The sequence below is a fragment of the Phodopus roborovskii genome, unplaced genomic scaffold (genome assembly GCF_943737965.1).
Source record: "Phodopus roborovskii unplaced genomic scaffold, PHOROB, whole genome shotgun sequence".
In the NCBI taxonomy this organism is placed as follows: Eukaryota; Metazoa; Chordata; class Mammalia; order Rodentia; family Cricetidae; genus Phodopus; species Phodopus roborovskii.
This window is the reverse complement of record NW_026126418.1, coordinates 77,674,583-77,696,232: the sequence shown is the minus strand read 5'-3', so window position 1 is coordinate 77,696,232 and position 21,650 is coordinate 77,674,583. Positions and strand designations below refer to the sequence as shown.

Genomic DNA, 21,650 nt, shown 5'->3' with positions numbered 1-21,650 from the left:
TTAACTTTATGCTGGCAAATGATTAAAATGATGATTATTCTGTATGTATTACATAATAACGCCCCCAAAGGGTAAATAAAATAAACGGAGACAACGCAGCAAACAAGTAGATTGGCAAAGCAAAGGGGATTAACAAAGATACTCAAATTTTCTTATCTGGAAGAATACGTGGATGATTCCCTATAGCTGGGTAGGCCTGGGCATGAACTTGATTCAAAAAGGCACACTAAACACTGAACAAGCAACAGGAAACTCGTCAAGGTGGTTGGCTCTGGAGCTCAAGAAAGATATTCAGACTAACGAGAGATTTGCGAACCTCCAGGGTAACCGAAGCTATGGAAGGCAAGGGATTGACCTACGAAGATTCCCAAAGAAACACCAATATCCACAGGGGAGGGAAATCAACAGCTTTCTGCGTTTCGAGCTCCCACGCGGCGAGTCCACATCCCTGGGCGGGAGGGACTTACCACGGCTTTTGCGCAGACAAGTTATTCAGGCCCATGCAGGCAGCGGACGGCGGAAGCCCTGCGTGCTGGCAGCCGCGGAGAACAGAGCTGGGACCCACCTCCCACGGAAGAACCGAAGCTGCCGAGCGTACCGAGCAGACGCTCTGTGGCCCGAATCCCCAGCCTCGGCCTGCGCCCCGCCCACAACGCGGAAAGTCCCTCTCGGGGGCCCGTCGTCCTCCGAGCATTCCGATTGGCGGAGATGACCATGGGACCTGGAAGTTGTCTTTGTCCGGCCAGGGCTGCCCTTCCGGTTCCGTTGGGTGCCCCCTTTGGCTCAGGTTGCCTGCCCCTCCCCCTTCCCGGAGCCCCGAGGGGCCGGAGCTCCTGGCCGTGCCAGATCCAGATGGCGGCTTTCCCCACTGGGTCTGTAAGTTAGGAGGTGCCCGGAGAGCCGGGCTGGGGTAGGGGTCTCTGGAAATGGAGCCGCCGTGGGCATCTGGATCAGCCACGACCTGTCTTGGGATGGGAGTCGAGGAGCTAGTGTAGGCCCCCGGGACTTGAGCCATTGACCGGCCCATGATGCACCCCACCTTCTTCCCCTTACCAAACCTGCAGCGGGAAGTCTCAGGATGCCCCAGGGACCGCCTCCTGGGAGCTCTACCTAGGGCCCTGTGGCTGGCCAGGACGCCAGACTCTGGCGTTTTGTAAAAAGTGCTGGAGTTGAGTCTGGTAGAAAACTGAACGGCGGGAGCTAGCCAAGGCAAGGCCTTCAGTGCCGACTGCGAGACTACTGTAAGTTCCTGGTTTTGATGGGTTTTATCCTTGCTCAGCCGCCGGCTACAGCGCCTTTTGTATTAACTGGTACTATGCCAAGCACTGAAGGTTCATCACATATCTAGTGTTCATGGTCAAGTTCTGACGCTATATATGAACAAATTGATGCTCGAATTGAGGTCGGGGTATTCAATCGACTATTTACATCAGCTGTTCCAAGGACGGTTGCTGGGAAGCCTGTAGAAAGAGTGGCCTCTAAGTTCTACTTCATGGAAATACCTTTCTGGCAAAAGGAAAAGTTGTAGTGCTACTGAGAAGTAACAGACTGGGTGTGCATGAAGAAGGAATAGGGGTGTGAGAGGTTATGTGCATAAGTTGCACTCTGAAGCAGATAAGTTAAATGAAGGCCAGTGAAAGGTTTAATTAACCCTAAAGGATTAATTGAAGCTCTCAGAGCAGGAAACTGATATGGTGGTCAGGTTTGTACTGCAGAAAGTCATTTTGTTTTCTGGGAAGCCAATAGAATAGAGACTAGCTGAATCTGTGCTCCTTTAGCTAAAATGTAGGCACTTCTATTGGAAATTATTTTGAAAAAGTATTGAGATCATCCAGGTGAGATGCAATAAAATTTAAAATAGAGTTATGGTATTATTACAAGAAAGGAAGGTGCTATTGTCCCGTAGATTGAAGGAGAAAAAAAAAAAAAAAAAAAAAAAAAACCTAAGTTTTAGGCAGTTGACATTTGAAAATAGTGATGTCATAATCAGAAATAAAACCATAAGGTTAATGGGAAATACACATTCAGTTTTTATTTATGTTGAATTCATGTCTAAGAGGTAGCCATGTAGAGCTATCCAGCTTAAGAGTTGGGAATACAAGTGTGGAGATCAGCCTAAACATTGTGGTTACAAGTAAAACGTTTGAATTTTAGCATGTGGACAGACACAATGATAAGAGTTGGCATCAAAGAGGGAGTACTGAAAAAAGATTATTTGAAGAATGATGGTTACGTTAATGAAGCAGAAAAATGGATTACAGTAAGAGAGTTAGAAAAGAAAGCCCAAGAATACAAGGTGGACACAACTATGGTGATCCATATGTCAGGAGAGAATTTTAAAAGAGTTTGTTAGATCATGCTCAGCTACTGGGGAATGAAAAAGAAAAAAGGAAGTATCTTTTTTATTAACAGGCCATCAGGGACCTGTTAAAAAACAATTTTAGTAGATGAGGTAATACAAGGTAATACAATATAAAATATCGGAGGCCTCACTTGGTTTGACATTAAATGGGAAAAACATGAAGGATTTCACAAAGGCCTTATTTGTTTATTTACTTAATATGTTTAAAGAGCACATAACAGACACCATTTTAAGCCTTTCTGAAAATGAACTGATGGGCTGTTGATATGGCACATTGGTTCATTTTTTAGGACCGACATGACTCACAACCTTCCTTAACTCCAGTTCAAGAGAATTTGATACCTTTTTCTGACTTCCACAGATACCATGCAAGTTGTGCACATACACACAGGCATTCTTGATATTAAGTAATTAAATACTCTTTAATGATGAGCTTATTAAATTTCCCTTAGCAATGTCATAATTTATTTTTGGTTGACAAGAAAGCTGAAACATCCATGACCATATAGCTAGTAAATGGCTGAGCAAAATTTTAGCCTTAGATAGTGAATTCTAGTCTATGCTTTACTTACTGTGCTATATGGTGACTATATAGGAGTCAAGGATTGGGAACATTATATGGAAAAATAGGCTTATTGATTTTAAAGAGATCTACAAGGATAGCAAGGTTGAAAGAGGTAAGTGATGAGTTTATTGTGTGTAAGCTTTTTCTTTCTTTTGTTCTAGGGTCCTCTTCCATCCCATTCTAAGTATATTTCTTCTACTCCAATGTAATGTTTCATTTATAATTTACTTACAGTTTACACTGAGGTTTCTTCTACAGCTTCAGGCCTGTTTCTAACCAGCTACTAGTTTTCCCCTGGTTCTCTGTGCACATTTTAATGACCAGCCTTAGGATCACTCCTTTAGTATTCTCTAGATTACTGAATGGAACTGGATTACTCAAAGATACTCAATCACATGAACCAAAATAGAGTTATTTTAGTAATTCTCTTCTTGTTATCTACCTTGGTGAACAAGATCATTGGTTTGGGGGTTGTTTGCTTTAAATTCTTTTTCAGATTTCTCCCTATAGTCACAATCTCATCATTTCTGTCTTCATCTGTTAAAATGATGGCATTGTTAAAGGCTGTCCACTAAGCCATTTTTGCTCTATATTTTTATCTTCAAATTGCTGGGTTTTGGATAGTGAAGAGTATAAGCATCATCATTTTTAAATATTAAATGCCTAGAGCAGGTATTTTCAAGTATATTAAGTTGAGTTTAACTTGGTTAAATTTAGTAATGAAGATAGGAACCAGAATTCTTACCATAGAGAAAGAATAAACCTTAGAAAATAGGATTTTCTGTGGAATTAAATATTGACAAAACACAGCAACAAACTGAAAACAGCTTTCAAGAATGCATTTACCTTTGCATGATTTAGTGATTCTTCACAAACAGGCCAGCAATATAATGGTTTTAAAAAATGAAACTAAATCCAAGGCTCAGGAGATGGCTAGGGGATAAGAACACTTGCTTCTTTTGTTCAGTACGAGAGTTTGGTTCCTCACACCTACATCCTTTGGTTTACACCATGTATAACTCTAGCTCTAGGGCATCCGATGTTTCCTTTTGACCTCCACTGGTACCTGCATGTGCCTACACATATACATACATACAGACACTCACACAAATATTAATAAAAATAAAACCATAAACTCCTGAGATCAGTAGGAAAAGGATAAAGGCATAAGATGCAAGCAAGAATATATGTATGCTTTAGAAGTGTTAGTCAATTCATAAATGGCTTGTCATTATAGTCTTCTGTACTCAACATATGTTTGGTTTTAATTTGTACTTTGTGCTTTTAGATGTCTTTTATGGAAGTATAACTAAAATACAAATATCTACAAATCACAATGTAGTGTTCCATAGATGTTCATGTTGATTTCCACTGGGAGAAGTATTATCTGAACACAGTTCAGATAAATCCTTGAGCTAAGCTGTGCCTTACCCAATTGTTTCATGTATTGATTCATAGCTTGAGCACAAGTTTAAGCTCTAACAATTAGCAATTTCAGTCTCTGTTAGTTTCAGCATATTATTTATGTTCTCTCAGCTTCATTTTCTCATAGGCAAAATAGGGGTAATAATAACCTACCAGTAGAGATTTTCAGGACTAACTCAGTTAATTTATGTAAAGCATTTAGGGGTATATTTGGAATGTGACTTGAATTCAGAAATTAGGTTATCATTTTGTAAAAGGAAGTAATCCTGTTAGATGAGTGGAACATACATATCTCATCTAACAGGATTAATTATATATATATATATATATATATATATATATATATATATATCTCCATCCATCCCCAGGCAGTTTTTTTCTGCCTAGAACTCACTCTGTAGACCAGGCTGACTTAAACTCACAAAGAAAGATCTGCCTGCCTCTGCCTCCTGAGTTCTAGGATTAAAGGTGTGTTCCCCCCCCACATCCCCACTGATTATTATATTTTTATATAACTTGTTTGGGTGTATGTGTTTGTGTGTACATACATTTACTTTTATATTACCTATTTGTGCATGTTCCTGTGGTGCTGGATTAAACCTGGGATTCCATATATACTAAGTACACATTCCACTACTGAGCAATTTTTTAAAAGAATTTTTTTTTTTATTAAAAATAAAAAGGTGTTGCAAATTTGGTTCTACATGATCTAAAGAGTTCTCCGGTTTCTTAAAAAAAGATAATATGGTATTGAAAATCATCTCCAGCCCAGTCTACAGAGCTTGTTCCAGGACAAGCTGCAAAGCTACAGAGAAACCCTGTTTCAAAAAAACAAAAATCAAAAAACCCAAACAAAAAAGAAAAAAAAAAAGAGAGAGAGAGAGAAGATCATCTCTTTTATAGGTCAATAACAATTTCACGGCAAGCAGCATTCTAATGCTGTGTTTTGTTTTATGAGCTGTATAAAGTATAATAGACAGTTGATCCTTGTTCTCAAATAACTAATGACCTATTGGCAAAGGAAAGTAGTGACAGGAAATAACTAATGGCAAAAGTGTGTGATTATTAAAGGGATAACTGTGCTGATATATATTAGGAAAAACTTCGTAAAGTAAACAGCTGACTTCTCTTAACTTTCTTGAACTGCAGCAGGAAGATCAAAGCAGGGCTTTCTTCTTTCTTCCTCCTCCTCTATAAGTTTGAGAACTCACAAGTCAGATGTAAATGAAACTGAACTCCTGTAAAGAAACAGGGAACAAGTTTCCCCAAAGACACTTGACTTAAAACATTCTGAGTTCTCTCAAACTCTAGTTGGAAACAATCAATGTTCATTTTTTCCTATGACTATAAAAACACTGCTGAGCTTTAGTGAATTCAAGATCAGCTCAACTCTAAAAAGAGAATGCCATTTTGTTTGGCCACTTGAAACAATGGTCATTTTTATAACTTTTGGTTAAATTGGAACATTGATTGTTCCAGTTATAGAATGAATATTTTTAAGCTACTGCCACTAAAGCTGACCAGTGATAATAGTTTGGCTGCTCAAAATTACTAATAATAGTCCCCATGTTTTCTAATTCCCTTCTTTGAAATGCATTCATTTCTCTGTCACATTCCCTTCTCTGAAATTCTCTTCTCGCAAGGCAATTCTTAATCCTTATTGAGATCATTTATTATTCACACATTCAGAATGCCATACAGGAGAAAACCTTACATAGTCTGTGATTAAACATACATGTGACACACCCTCTCAAACAAATGTTACTTCTTTCTGTGACTTTCAGCTAAACTCTGCTTCAATTTAGATTTTTTTTTGAGCTAGAATCTCACTATGTAGCTCAAGGCCTGGCTCTTGTCAGGCCAAGGATTTTTTTCTCTCCCTCCCTCCCTTCCACCCTCCCTCCCTTCTTACCTCCCTCTCTCCCTCCCTCCCTCCCTTCTTCCCTCCCTCCCTTCTTCCTTCCCTCTCTCCCATCCCTCCCTCCCTCCTTCCCTCCCTTCTTCCATCTCTCCTTCCCTCCCTCCTTCCTTCCCTCCCTTCTTTCCTGCCTCCCTCCTTCCCTCCCTTCTTTCTTCCCTCCCTCCTTCCCTTCGTTCCTTCCTTCCTTCCCCAGTTGTCAAGTTCTTTGAAATACCTTTAACTGTTTTTTTCACTTGTTTCTTATTACCATTTTCATTCCTTCCTAGGCCCTTGTGGCCTCAGTCATGTTATGCTTCCATACATATTAATCTGGTCTACTTAACAGACTTCTTTTTATTGCAAGACTCATCCTGTAGGTTCAACTGTTGCATACTGAACCCTTCCTGTGTGTTTGGTATTGTATGAGGTGATAGTAGTGTGTGCCTGCCAGTTTGAACAGAGGAGCGTGTGGTCAACAGTAAGAGAAGCAGGGGCTGCAATAAGTATTTGAAGTAAAAGCAAACTGTTTCCAGCTTTAGCCCCATGAAATGACATGTATGTGTTGCTGCCTAATGCCAGGGAATTTGTAGCTTGGACAGGAAGGAATTATTTGGTGAAACATTTTTGAGTGTAATGCAGAAGTACTGTGCTCTAGAGACAACTTTTTTGCTCTAAGTGGTTGGACAAAGGCCTCTTGGGAAATAGAGAGCTAGATTGGCTAGAATGCAGTATCTAGACAAGTGCAACATGGTGACAGCTTAGAGTAAGCAGATACATTATGTATCAAACACTAAGGAGTGACACCCAGACACTGTCATTAGGAGCTGACACTTTTTGAAAAATTAAGATTATTAATTTTGGTGTATGCCTTTAATCCCAGCACTCAGGAGGCAGATGCAGGCGACTGTCTGTGAATTCAGCCTGATCTGTAAAGACAGTTCCAGGACAGCTGGGACTACATAGAGAGACATTATCTCAAAAAATAAAAACAAACAAAAAACCCCAAAAAACAAAATCTTCATGTATCTTGGAAAAGCTAGTTGTCTTGCTTTACTATAAAGTATGGGACTGTTGAGTACACAAAATTCAAGTAGGATTTCCAAACACACTGAGATTATAGAACTGTTTCTCAGAGACAGAACTGGCATACCTATTAACTCGATAGAAGTTTATTTTTTTAATTTATTGTTTTTAAAACAATCTTTTCTCATTTTACATACCAATCCCTGTTCCCACTCCCTCCCCTTCTGCTCTCCTCACCCTTCCCCCACCCACCCTCTATCCTCTCTTCAGAGAGGGTAAGGCTTCCCATGGGGGGGTGTCAATGAGCTTTGAGGCAGGACCAAGGTTCCCCCTACCCCCACCCCCATATCTAGGCTGTGCAAAGTATCCCTCCAAAGAGAATGGGCTCTAAAAAGCCAGTTCAAGCAGTAGGATAAATCCTGGTCCCACCCTCCAGTGGCCCCACAGACTGCCCAAGCCACACAACTGTCACCCTCATTCAGAGGAGCTAGTTTGGTACTATGCAGGTTCCCCTGCTGTTATTTCAGAAAGTTGAGTTTCAGAGGAGTTGGAATCCAAGGTAAACATTTAGGAATTACTTTTAGTAGTCCACATGAGAAATGATGGGCACATCTGGATTAGAAGGAAAGAACACTCTAGTATTAAATCTGCACCTATTTCCACTCATACTGATTGGTTCATCTGATATTGTTTTATTCTCCATATAAAGAAATGTTCCTTACAAGTGAGTTTAGATTTATCCATAATATATAGGATAAAGAATTGTGCCTTTGTCAATGAACAAACACCATCTCCTTAAGTCTGTGACTTTCATGACAGAAACACTTATATGAACAAATTCATACCAATTTAAATCAAAACAGGACGGGGCTGGTTCCCAGCAAGCATTGCTCCTGTAGACTCTAAAATGAAGGGGTTGGGGAGCTCTCTCTGCTTTTGCAAAGGACTCTAATTTGATTCCCAGCATTCACATGGCAACTCACAACCATTGGTAAGTCCAGTTCTGGGGAATTTGGCCTCTGTAGGCCTCTGTAGGGATCAGGTACACATGTGGCTCATAGATACACATACAGGCAAAATAATAAATAAAGGAAAAGAACATTTTATTTTGGAAAAATAAATAGGTACATCTGTCATGCAAGAGAAAATAATGTCTTCATTGTTACTTGGGTTATAATGTTTTCTTTTGAACCAATAGAATTCTCATTTGAGAAGTGAAAAATAAACTTCTTGAACTAACTGGAGCATTGTTTATGTTAAGTCTCTTAAAAGTTGAGTGAATGCCCACTTATTTACACTTCTATATGTCTACTCTGTGGGTACAGTTGGCACCTGATATTGGTAAAGAATAATTTTTCATAGTCTTTGAAAGCTGTTATAGGTTTTTGAATACATATAAAACATGACAAAACATTTGGTTTTGAAAGGTAAATCCAGGTTTCTAAATTGTTTAAATTTTCTTAAAACCCACCTTTTTTACATTTCTGTTCTTTAGGTCTGCCAAAATGTCTGAAAGATCAGATCTCCTTCACTTCAAGTTTGAAAATTATGGAGATTCAATGTTACAAAAAATGAACAAATTAAGAGAAGAGAATAAATTTTGTGATGTTACTGTTTTCATAGATGATGTTGAGGTACAGGGGCATAAAATTGTTTTTGCTGCAGGTTCCCCCTTCTTAAGAGACCAGTTTTTACTGAATGATTCCCGAGAGGTGAAAATCTCCATATTACAGAGTTCTGAAGTGGGGAGACAATTGCTCTTATCCTGTTATAGTGGAGTGCTGGAATTCCCCGAGATGGAGCTGGTAAATTACTTGACTGCTGCGAGTTTTCTCCAAATGAGCCACATTGTAGAACGGTGCACACAGGCGCTGTGGAAGTTTATAAAGCCAAAACAACCAATGGATAGTAAAGAGGGATGTGAACCACAGAGTGCTTCTCCCCAGTCGAAAGAACAGCAGGGAGATGCCAGCGGCTCTCCAAAACAGGACTTACCTTGTATTCATCCATCTGAAGACAGTATGGATATGGAGGACAGTGATATTCAGATTGTTAAGGTAGAGTCTATTGGGGATGTATCAGAGGTTAGAAGTAAGAAAGATCAGAACCAGTACATTTCCTCTGAGCCCACTGCTTTGCATTCGTCAGAGCCCCAGCACTCCCTGATAAACTCAACTGTGGAAAACAGAGTAAGTGAATTAGACCAGAGCCATCTCCACAATTACGCCCTCTCTTACACAGGCAATGATGACATCATCATGACCTCAAAAGATGTCTTTGGGCCTAATATTCGAGGTGTAGACAAAGGCTTACAGTGGCATCACCAATGCCCAAAGTGTACCAGGGTGTTCCGTCACCTGGAGAACTACGCCAACCATTTAAAAATGCACAAACTCTTTATGTGTCTACTCTGCGGCAAGACTTTCACTCAGAAAGGCAATCTTCATCGACACATGCGTGTACATGCCGGAATTAAACCTTTCCAGTGTAAGATCTGTGGGAAAACCTTTTCTCAGAAGTGTTCCTTACAGGACCATCTTAACCTGCACAGTGGAGATAAGCCCCATAAATGTAACTATTGTGACATGGTATTTGCACATAAGCCAGTTTTGAGGAAACACCTTAAACAGCTACATGGCAAAAACAGCTTTGATAATGCCAATGAGAGGAATGTGCAAGACCTCACAGTGGATTTTGATTCTTTTGCATGTACAACAGTCACAGACTCTAAAGGTTGTCAACCACAACCTGAGGCAACACAGGTCCTGGATGCAGGTAAACTGACCCAAGCTGTGCTCAGTTTAAGGACTGAGAGTACATGTGTAAACTGATGAGGGCCTAGTGCTTACAGCTAGGATTGACTGAGAGTGTGCCAATAGTGCTGAGTCTTTTTAGGAGTGGTTTTGATAGTTTCTTCTCTGAAGCCTCTGAGCAGGTGGTTGTGGGTGACCACCAGCAGACCAGGCAACTCCCACTTGCAGTGGCTTTGCTTTCCTTTAGCCCTCTCTTTGAGTTATTTATCCTATGATGTCTGTTTTCCTTTTCTAAGGAATAATTCCATTTGTCTACCTAGTGTCGATACATGTCTTAGACTGACAACTATTTTAATCTTTTTACCAAGCACATTCTGAAGGTACTAACAAATAACATACTTCCCACTAATAGATGCTGTGCTCAGAAAAAGTTCCTATTTTTCTTTGGGGGTAAAAATGAGGCTGGGATATGTGGTAATACTGCTGTTGACCTAACTAAGTGATAGAACCTCTGTTTGTCTACTGTGATTCATTTAAGACTATGATCAATAAGTCTGCTTCCTACCATTTGTACTTTTTTAGAGCTGCTATGAAGAAGTATGTTGGTTTATACCTTAAACACTAACACAGTCCATTGAATTGTTCTTGTAACCAAGAATGCAATGCTTTCAGCAACATCTGCAGGCAAATAGGGACCACAATGGGGAGGGTAACCAGCAAATAATAGAAGTATAATAAAACAACTGTGGACACATGGAAGGTTTTCTTAACATGTCTCAAGAGGCTGGCTGCTTACCTATTTACTCTGTTGATGCTTTTGTAATTGAAAGTGCTTTGGGTATATTTAAGTGGGCTAAAGAATAATGAATGGTCTCTATAGGAATGGACTATACTGGAGTCTGAACTTCGTGTCAGAGTTTATTACATAAGAAAGGTGAGTTTGGCCATCACTTTTGTACAGTTTATAGTGTCTCCTGGTTTTTCTTTTCTCATGTACCTTCATCTTGAAAACATGAAAACACAAAACAAAAACAAACAAAAAACTGGGATACAGAAGAACAACCAGAATTTTTGCATTTAGATAGTCTTAAAGATGCACAATACACTCTTCAATTTGCCACCTTTCATAGCTGATCTTGAAGGATGGAAAAAAAATTCTTTATTCTAAAGTACATTTCAGACATGATTTTGAGCTTGTTTGTGAGCCAAAGGTCACAATAACTTTTATACTGTCTGTGTCATTTTAAATCAGAGCATTCAGAGTCAAACAGGTCTGGCCACCACTGGCAAAAATACAATACACCTGACTAAATATGAATGACTGCCCTCATGTCTTTCCTGCTATACCTTGGCTTTAAAGATGGTGAATAATAATACATTAACAGAAAGTTTCCAGTTTTGTTTCACTAATTTACATCCCTTTTGGCCTTTAGAGACAGCCTAGGATTTGCCAACAAAATGTCACAGAAGAACTTGTGATAATTACGTTTTTAAACTTATTTTGGTGGTTTGTGCCTGTAATCTTAGAATTTATTAAATTGAAGCAGGACGGGTGCTATAAGTTAGATGCCAGCCTGGACTAAAACCTAAATAAATATAACTATTTTATTGTAGTGGGCTGGGAGTCACCCAGTGTCTTACATGTGCTATTGAAGTCTGAACCTACCACTGAGGTACAACTCTAGCCTGTTAATTTTTTTTTTTTAAAGCTAGTTTAATATTATTTCTAAGTGAATGAATTTGGTTGGGTTATGAAGGAAAGGGCAAAAGAATAATGTGAGATAGATCCAAATGTGAAACTGTTTTTATCTGGGAAACTTTATTTCTATCAGACTTTTGTTTTTATTTTTGAGTTATGGGAGTACATACACAGATAATCCAAAAATTAAACTTAATATATGTAGATGACAAGAAGTTTTGTTATAATTTGATATATTTACACATGGCTCAGATTTGAGGCATAATTTTTACTAAATATTTAAATAAGAATACCCAACATACTCATTGTATGGTTTAATAATGCTTTCTAGCACTCTGAATTTTAATGATTCATCCAAAGACAATGGGATCTACCATGTTATCCAATGTTTTGAATAATTTCTCTGGAATTTTTTTTCATAGGAACATTTCAAAATCATGGAGCTCCACATGTTATTATTATTGTCTGGTTTCTGTTTGTCTGAAGATGAAAAAACAGCATGATTTCAAATGATATTGATCTCTATTTCAATCTCTCAAAGGCCTTTTTTTTTCCTCCCCCTAAATGTTGGGGAGTTTGAACCCAAGGCCTCAAGCATGTTGAACACGTTTTCTACCACTGAGCTACTCCCTCAGCCTCAAGAAACATGAACAATCAATTGGTATTTCCAGGTACTATGTTAGATTGTGAGGATAGGAAGGTAAGATTGATATGATCCCTGTCATGTGATTTTAGTGAGACAAGGTCTCCATTTTACTTCATAACTAAGAATGGCTACCTTGTTTTCTTTTGACCACTTAAAGCAGTGGTTCTCACCCTTGAGTCCTAATCCTGTAGTAGGTGGGTTGAACAACCTTTTTCTTTTCACAGGGATCACCAAGACCCTTAGAAAACACAAATGTTTACATTATGAGGAACTATATCCAAGGGCCTCAGTATTAGGAAGGGTGAGAACCACTGGCTTAATGTCAGCTTTCTTAGGGTTTTCTGTTATTAAAATTTTAGCTTTTCACTTACCTGATTTATGGTCTCTTCCATTTCTTGCCTGGAGAAGTCTTCTGTGAGACATTTAAGTTTGGTGGGACTTGGCTCTTTGCTTACATGTTTCTCAGATTTTATTGCCATGACACTGATTTATTTTATAGTGGAAGAGTTTTTTTTTTTTTTTTTTTTTTTTTTTTAAGTACTAGTCATATGGGGTCAGAGTGTAAACCTCAGTTACTTAGCATTTTGCTTTTTTTGAGGCAGGTTCTCACTATGTACCCTTTGCTGCCTCAGCCTCCTGAGTGCTGGGATTGTGCTACCACACCAGGCTCAGTATTTGTGCTGTATGGGTTCCCAGGAAAACTTCAAAAGGAAAAGAATTCTCTTTACTGTAGTTTGGTCTTTTTAAAAAATTACTGTTATTTATTTATTATTTAATATTAGAACAAACTCCAAACAAGTGGCTGTGAGGTAAATCAGGTGTGGTTTTGCTTTAGAAGATGTGTGAAAGGTGGCTAGTGTCACCATTTTTAAAATACTGTCCTAAATAAACAACTTAGAACATTTTATTTCAGCTCATGAATGGCTGTTCTAAATCTGTTGTATGTTAGACATACTTTGAACTACCTCTTTACTTAAAATGGGGAAGTTACCTTAATAAAAGTGTGACAATTAAACAGTGGTGTCATTGACTTTTTTTCTCTCTTCCCTCCTTCCTCAGTTGGCTTGAATTTAAATTTGAGAATGTTTTTATTCTTCCAGACACATCTTAAAGATGGCCAGGAGCTGAAAATGATGCTCATATTCCCCCAGCATGCAATGACCCTGGGGGAAATTTTGAGATTGCCTTTTGAAGAAAGTATGTTATTAGTAGAACCAGTTATTCCTTTATGAAGCTGCGGAGAATAAAGGACCCCAGCTTCAGGACTGGTGTGTCTGACTCACTGGTAGAGTGCTTGCCCAGCATTCCAGTACTCATGGCTATGTTCCTGGACACACACACACCACTCCTCATCTGAATACTAGATTCTGCGAATACAAAGATATATCTTATCCTAAATAATCCCTCACCCTTGCTGTGGCATATATCTTGATGTGTAGGTTCAGTTTTGAAGATAAATCATTTCCAACTGGTTCTCAACTTATTGAGCAGCTTAGAGATCATTTGTAATCAGTATAAACCAGTTTTGAAGCGTAACTGGCAAGAAAGGCAATGTTTTGCATTCGCAAGGCCCAGGTTTCAATTCCCATCACCCAAAGAAAAAGTCTTTCCGAGCTGGGCACGTAGTAGCATTGTCAGAGCAACAGGTTGTCTAAAAGCAGGGTAGGGAGGGCGGATACAGTGGGGTAGCTGATGCGCGAGGTCCTTTGTTCGTGCCCCCCTCAGATCGTCTGCGGTTCCAGTCTTGAGCGCTCTACATTCGCTATAATTAGCTTCTCAGCGGAACGGCCAGAAAAGACCCGGCTCGCTGGGATTCTGACGTTTTTCTGTCATTCCAGGATCGGACAAAGTGAGGAAGAAAGAACAGTTTAGGATGTCCTTCCGGGGCGTCCAGACTGCCTCAGTTAAGAATAAAGCTGGTTGACACCGGAAGCGTTTCCTCCCGGCCGAGGTCCATCTTCCGGCCCTTGCCGCCGTTGCTGCGGAAGCCTTAAAGCCAGTTTAGTGAGTCGGTAAGTAAAAGTGAAGGAGACATCCCAGGGGTGAGGATGGAGGATGACGCTATGCAGCCAGGCGCGCCCTGGGCCTCAGCCACAACTTTGTCCTGCGGAGGCTCGGCGTGGGTGAACCGTGTGCCCTGCCGGAGAAGGTTGACAGGCCGTCCATCTCGGATTCATGTCAGCTCCTACTGTGTGGGCCGCTGTAACCACTGGGTGAACTCAGAATCAGGAGCAATAGATTTCTCTGGAGACGAGGAGTTGGTTAATCTCTGGTTTAGGCTCAATGACGCTAAAGTACGAGTTGGGAAGCGTGAATTTGATAGACAGGCAAATGGAGTGTTCGAATGTTTTTTATCTGTACAATGATAACTACATGAAAAAGGGACCTAAAGCAATCTGTAAAGGGCGGGGTAGGGCGAAATCCTGAAGGAGTTTGCGTTCTTTCTAAGAGCAAAAGTCTGTCCTGGAAGTAGGGGAGATAATGGACTTAAAGCTTAAGAGTTGTTTTCTCTTTTCTTCCTTTTTTAACCATAATGTTAATTACGGTGGTAATTAAGGATATTTAGAGAGTGCTTTGTCAGGAGACCTATTGAAGTCCTTACAATGGTCAAGGCACGACTAGGGACTTGTAATAGTGGTGGGTGGTAGACAATTTCAAGACTACAGTTTCTAATTTAAGATGCTAAGTGAACTTTTTTGTGCCACTGCCTATAAGGATTCAGCCATTACCCTGGCCTGCCCCTGTCTCCTGGCTGAATGCACTCAGGCAGGACTCTGGTCAGCCCAGGGTTCCATGAGTACTAGTCTGCAGGCAGGTGTAAAGGACCCCTTTAAAAGTCAGACTCCTGCCCACTATGCTCTTTTTGTTTTCTCTTTACCCCCTCTCCCTCCCTCTCCCTCTAGCTCTCTGGCTCTCCTGCTTTCAGGTACCCTGCTCTTCTCTTCCTCTCTCTGTCTCCCCCTGTCTCCTTTTCTGTTCCTGGTGCCTCTATGTCTCTTCCCTTCCCCCTCACTCCCCTTTCTAAATAATCTCCTCATTTAAGCTCTATCTGCCTGGCGTGTTGTTCCCTCCCACCTCGGTCACACTCATGTGCTATGGAACCTGCTATGCTTTCCTACGTGGTCCCTTACCTTGGGATCCCAACTCACTTGGGACCCTCACCCGGAACCACTCACCCCCACCCCTTCTCTTCCTTTTATTCTTATAACTGTAACTAATGAACAATGGTGCCTATTACTGGTATTTAAAAGTTATGTACTATTAGATAATATAAAAATGCATTATGACTTTCTGGATTTATAGATGGTGATTTGGGGACAGATTCACTACTAGTTCTCAAAGTAGAATTTAGGTCTTCATTTTTCCCAGTACATGTTGGGAAGTGGGGGGTTCTTTACCATAATACTGTGGGAAAGCATTGCTTATCCTGTATGATGCTTGTGCTCTGTTCTACATAGATTGTGACCATGGCTGCTGAGTCTGATGTTCTACACTTCCAGTTTGAACAGCAAGGAGATGTGGTCTTACAGAAAATGAATCTCTTGAGACAACAGAATTTGTTTTGTGATGTATCAATTTATATTAATGATACTGAGTTCCAGGGGCACAAGGTGATTTTGGCTGCTTGCTCCACTTTCATGAGAGATCAGTTTTTGCTCACTCAGTCAAAACATGTCAGAATCACCATTCTGCAGAGTGCAGAAGTTGGAAGGAAGTTATTGCTGTCCTGCTACACGGGAGCACTTGAAGTGAAAAGGAAAGAGCTTCTGAAATACTTGACTGCTGCCAGTTACCTTCAGATGGTTCACATTGTAGAAAAATGCACAGAAGCTTTGTCCAAGTATCTGGAAATTGATCTTTCCATGAAAAACAACCAACACACTGACTTGTGTCAGTCTTCGGATACAGATGTTAAGAATGAAGAAGAAAATTCTGATAGAGATTGTGAGATTATTGAAATTTCAGAAGATAGTCCTGTAAACCTAGATTGTCATGTTAAAGAAGAGGAAAGCAACACCATACAGTCTGCTGTAGAGAGGTTGGCATCAGATTGCAGGGAACTGAAGTCACCTGAGCTCTCTACAGTGGATAGTGGTTTTAAAGAGAATGAAATTTGTATCCTCCATGTAGAATCAGTCAGTACAGATGATGTAGAGAATGGGCAGTTTTCACAGCCTTGTACCTCCTCGAAAGCAGGCATGTATTTCTCTGAAACACAGCATTCATTGATCAATTCTACAGTTGAAAACAGAGTGGCAGAAGTTCCTGGAAATCAAGATCAAGGGTTATTTTGTGAGAATTCTGATGGAGCTCATGGTACAGTAAATGAGATCCAGAATCTGGATGAGAATTTCTCATTGAGACACCAGTGCCCCAGGTGTCCAAGAGGCTTTCTTCATGTGGAAAACTATCTTCGACACCTTAAAATGCACAAACTGTTCTTGTGCTTGCAGTGTGGGAAAACATTTACACAGAAGAAAAATCTCAACCGGCATATTCGAGGACACATGGGTATAAGACCCTTTCAGTGTACTGTGTGTTTGAAGACCTTTACTGCTAAAAGCACACTTCAAGATCACTTGAACATACACAGTGGGGACCGGCCGTATAAGTGCCATTGTTGTGATATGGATTTCAAACACAAATCTGCTCTTAAAAAACACTTAACCTCTGTTCATGGCAGAAGCAGTGGTGAAAAACTCTCTAGGCCTGATCTCAAAAGGCAGAATCTACTGTAGTCAAATCATGAACTTGATGTAAGCATAGGATTACTCTGTTAGGCATGTCTGTGTTTAAACATGTAACATTGGTGGTGTGCCCCTCACCAATCTTTAGCTTTCATTTTTGTTCTTCCTATGTCTTATTCATTCTAAATTTCTAATTTCAAAGTTGTGAATGGAATGATTAAGTTTATGGGATTCTACATTGCCTCAAACATTAGGTATTAGTCCTCTGGCAATAATTACAGATTATGATTTGTGGTTTTTAGATTAGAGATATAATGTTGATTCTAACTATATAGTAACTTTAATGAGTTAGAATGACATGAAAATAGATTTGGAAGCATAGAGTTGTCCAGTACTATTAATTTTGACAGTAGATAGGACTAACAATTTTCTTTTTAATGTTTAACCAGTGTGCTTGGATTATAGCTAGAACAACAGGTTATTGTTTAAAACTAAAGGAGCACAATTTAGATTCATATGGGACCAGCAGAATATCCTTAGGATTGCATTATTTAAATATCCACGAGAATATGTGATTACATATAATATAGTTGGGTTAAGACTTCTGTGGCCAATGCAAGTATTTTGTTGGCTTAGATTGGAAAGTTACTTTTCTTAAATATTACAGTTTGTTGATGACATCTGTTCTACAGTTTCCTTAGGGTTTTTTGTTTTACTTTGTTTTTGTTAACATGCACTAAAATTGACCTTTCTCTGAGAAGTTACATTTCTGTGAATTTAACACTTACAAAAATTCTTTGTTGTTGGGATACAGAACAGTTCCACCACCTTCCAGATGCCCTTATGCTGCTCCTCTGTCGTCCACCCTTGCAACTCTAAGTATAAATATAGTGATGAGAGTTCATCACTATAATTTGTTCAAATCTGGGATGATATAAAACTTGAATCTTCTAGTATGTTCTCATTTGATATTTTCATTTTTACCCAACATAATGCCTTTGAGCCTCATTTATGTGTATATTAATAAGTCATTTTTTTTAAAATATCTGTTTTGTTTTACTATTAACACAATTTATATAGTGAGGCTGGTCTCGAATTTGCCTCACTTCTTGAAAACTGAGATTGAGCCTAGTCTCTTTTCTGTTTTGAATTGCCTATATATACATTTTCTTTTTAAGCAGTAACCAGGTAGGTAGTTTAATTTTAGAAAGCTACTATAATTAGTTATAATGTCTCATTTATATGAATACCTCTAAATTCAAAATTCACTGCAGGGCAGATCACATTCCCTAACTGTAGGAAGCACTCACTTTTTTTTTTTTTTAAATAAATTTTTATTTAAATTAAAAACAATCTTATTTTACATACCAATCCCAGTTCCCTCTCCCACCCTCCTGTGCTCCCCACCAACCCCCATCCTACTCCCTATCCACTCCCCGGGGAGGGTGAGGCCTTACATGAAGGATCATCAAAGTCTGTCATATCATTTGGATCAGGGCCCAGGCCCTCCCCCTGTATATCTATGTTGAGAGAGTGTCCCTCCATAGGGAATTGGCTCCCAAGTTCCATTCATGCAGTAGGGATAAATACTGGTTCCATTGCCACAGGTCCCATACTGCCCAGGCTTCCCAACTGACACCTACGTTAAGGGGACCTAGTCCGGTCCTATGCTGGTCCTTCAGCTGTAATACTAGGGTCTGTGAGCTTCCACTTGCTCAGGTTAGCTGTTTCTGTGGGTTTCCCCAGCATGGTCTTAACCCTTTTTTGCTCATCACTCCCTCTCTACAAGTACTCACTTTCATGCTGTCCTATTTCTCAACATAACTCAGCTCTATGTAGAGTTTCTACTGTATTTAAATTTTATCCACACATTTCATGATCTAACATATTTTGTACTACAAAAGATTTTTTGTGAAAAATCATGTAAGTGTTAAATACAATTTTTGTATACTTTTATGGGAATAATGCTCTACATAGAATTTTAACTCTGGGAGAGTTAAATAGAATGTAAGTCACACAATTGACTTTATAACCCAAGTCACAAATTGACATTGAACTGGTCACCTTTCCTTCAACTTTTCTTAATTTTATATAGAGTAACTTTGATCTTCATAATTTGTAGAATGATTTCTAGGTCTAAATTTCTACAACTTTATATTCTTCATGTGAACAGAAGAGACATTGATGTCTTTATGAAAACTGCTTTTTGAGTACTCTCTTAGAGACAAAGTCTTTTCTAAGGTGAACACTTTGTTCCACTGGAGAATGGCCCAGTTCAGTGGTTAATTTCTTTTCCCACATGACTTAAGAATGGCTAATTATAGTTTTGAAGCATTTCCTTCTGAGAAATTGTTTACTTGTAACTGGTACTCTTAATTTTCCTTCTTGAATGAGTTTTGGAGGGGAGGTTCTAGGGATGGGTGGAGAGGGTAAACTATAGTAAAAAATGGACTTTTTAAGGAGGCAGTATCTACTATATTGGATGTCAGGATATTTTGATTGAAGGTGTTTAAGTTTGGTGTGTGCCTTGTAAGATTGTTGAAAAATTTTTGTGAGCACTTTGAAATTTTTGCTTGTGGAGGTGTAGTTTTATAAAGTGGTTGTTATTTATACTATTTATTTCTTTTAAGTGGACAGATTGATTTCAAAACATTCCTAGGAATTGGATGAAGTGCACATGCCTCTCTGTAATCCCAGCACTTGGGATGTAGTGGCAAAAGAATCAATTCAGGTTTAGCCTTCATTGCATAGCTAAGTTTGTGGCCAGCCTCAGCTACAAGAGACCTTGTTTCAGGAAAACAAAAAACAAAAAAATTCCTGGGAGAGTATCTGTTTGCATGACATGTCTGAAAAATCCAGCCAAGTAGAATCTGTTAAAATAAGCAGGTATGACAAAGTATAGCATTTATTAATTTTTAAATACTTCTTAGCTGTTTATAATATATGACAAAATATGTTTGGGTTGAGCCTCTTTTATTTACTGCATTTATATATGTAAAATATCCTGAAAAGTTAGTTATTTTGTTGCAGAGAAAATCCTTTCCTCTTTCCTTTGGATGTATAAAACAATAAACTGAAGGTGGGAATGGAGAACTTTGGGCTTATGTATTACTATGAATTTTAAATGACTCAATTTCCTTTTGGTAATTTTTTAAAAATTGTGTGTGTGCGTGTGGTTTGTTGTTACTTTTTAGTTACGAGTATTGTGTGGGCACATACTTGCTGGAAGCTTTGGGTCCTCCCCAAGAGCTGCAGTTACAGGCAGTTGTGAACTGCTAGATGTCGGGTCTGGGAACTATGCAGGACTTGTAGGCTCCATTAACCTCTGAGGAATCTATCCAGCCCAAGGATTCAGTTACTCCTGCTATTTAGTCATTTTAGAAATACATACTGGGTTTCTTTATATCTGTATTTAAAGTAGACAAAGAATATCAGCTGTCTTGGGATTTCTATTTTAGTGGGGGTAGACAAACAATGTATGTAAGGTTTTGAAATTAATTTGGCAAAATGCCTGGGATAAAGAATGATAGGAAAAGAACATGGGATTGTTACTTTTAACAGGGTTTTCCACATTTTGGGAATTTATGTTTTCTTTATAAAATGGAAGAGTATATCTAATGGAAATAGGATGGAAAATGCACACATACAAGTAGGTTAGGAAATGTGTATATTTAAATTTTTTCATCACTGTCCAGTTGAAAATATATAAATGTACACTTGATGGGGAATTTTCTTTTTCGATTAGCATAATTGAATGAAAATAGGAATAACAAGTGGAAGTAATATTGGTAGAGGCCATGAATCTTTCACAAAAATCCTGTTCTTTTCTTGTGACACTTGCCAGAAGCTATAAGCCCCTTCCTGGAGCTGCAGTTGCAGGTAGTGGTGAGCTGCTGTGGTTATGGAGGGTGCGTGTGTATGCAAATACTGGGTAGTGGGGAGAATTCTTGATGTGCAGCTCAGCCTGATTCTGCCCCAGCCTTTCAATTGCTAGGTTCACAGCTATTTTAAATGCTCATTATCAAAGTCACTTTTCCATATTCTAGTTTATGTACAAGTTACTATCACAGGTTTTTTGTTTTTTTTTTTTTTTTTTTTTTTTTTTTGATGAACATCTCATTTCACATTGGAAAATGTGAGTTCTATTACAAGGCATGACCATTATTAACCTCTATTCTTCAGTTGCACGTCGTCAACAAAGGTTACATAGTATCGATCTTTCAGTATTATTTTGTTAAGTGAATTACAAGTAAAAACTAAAATGCTTATAAAATATTACATCATACAGCCTGGCATATAGTAATTAATTGTTGCGTCCCTCGTCCTTATTTCCAGTGTGTCTTCATTTATAAGAACACAAAGGGTAATTCGCACTTTACAGTTTGCTATAAATCCTCTGAGTCAAAACGCCAAAATTTGTAAATTTTGGTCCTCCCTTTTGAGACAATTGGGATTTTAGATGAGGTAAGTGGGTCCGCCTAACAAACGTTTCACTTTTGTCCCGATGTTTTGTAGACTGGAATATTATATGCTAGTCTGGTCAGTCTCTCACAAGAGAGTGCAGTAGGATGTAACAGATGTATCAGGAT

General features: G+C 39.1%; 2 protein-coding genes across 3 annotated transcripts; both read left to right on the top strand.

Moving 5' to 3' along the window:
* Nucleotides 1-976: 976 nt before the first annotated feature.
* Nucleotides 977-12,872, top strand: Zbtb26 (zinc finger and BTB domain containing 26). Of its 2 annotated transcripts, XM_051185339.1 has the most exons (3): nt 977-1,241; nt 8,771-10,050; nt 10,909-12,872. In XM_051185339.1, exons 2-3 carry the CDS (start codon nt 8,781-8,783, stop codon nt 10,929-10,931), a joined length of 1,293 nt encoding a protein of 430 aa, XP_051041296.1. In that variant the 5' UTR covers nt 977-1,241; nt 8,771-8,780; the 3' UTR covers nt 10,932-12,872. The 2 variants fall into 2 exon arrangements, with proteins under 2 accessions (XP_051041296.1, XP_051041295.1); XM_051185338.1 differs by having other exon boundaries at nt 978-1,241; nt 8,771-12,872.
* A 1,363-nt stretch (nt 12,873-14,235) lies between these two features.
* Nucleotides 14,236-17,821, top strand: Zbtb6 (zinc finger and BTB domain containing 6). Its single transcript, XM_051185341.1, has 2 exons — nt 14,236-14,385; nt 15,832-17,821. Exon 2 carries the CDS (start codon nt 15,841-15,843, stop codon nt 17,110-17,112), a length of 1,272 nt encoding a protein of 423 aa, XP_051041298.1. The 5' UTR covers nt 14,236-14,385; nt 15,832-15,840; the 3' UTR covers nt 17,113-17,821.
* Nucleotides 17,822-21,650: the final 3,829 nt, after the last annotated feature.

Excerpts from the sequence above, each read along its gene's own strand:
- Zbtb26 (XM_051185338.1), top strand. The coding sequence starts at position 8,781 with ATGTCTGAAAGATCAGATCTCCTTCACTTCAAGTTTGAAAATTATGGA.
- Zbtb6 (XM_051185341.1), top strand. The coding sequence starts at position 15,841 with ATGGCTGCTGAGTCTGATGTTCTACACTTCCAGTTTGAACAGCAAGGA.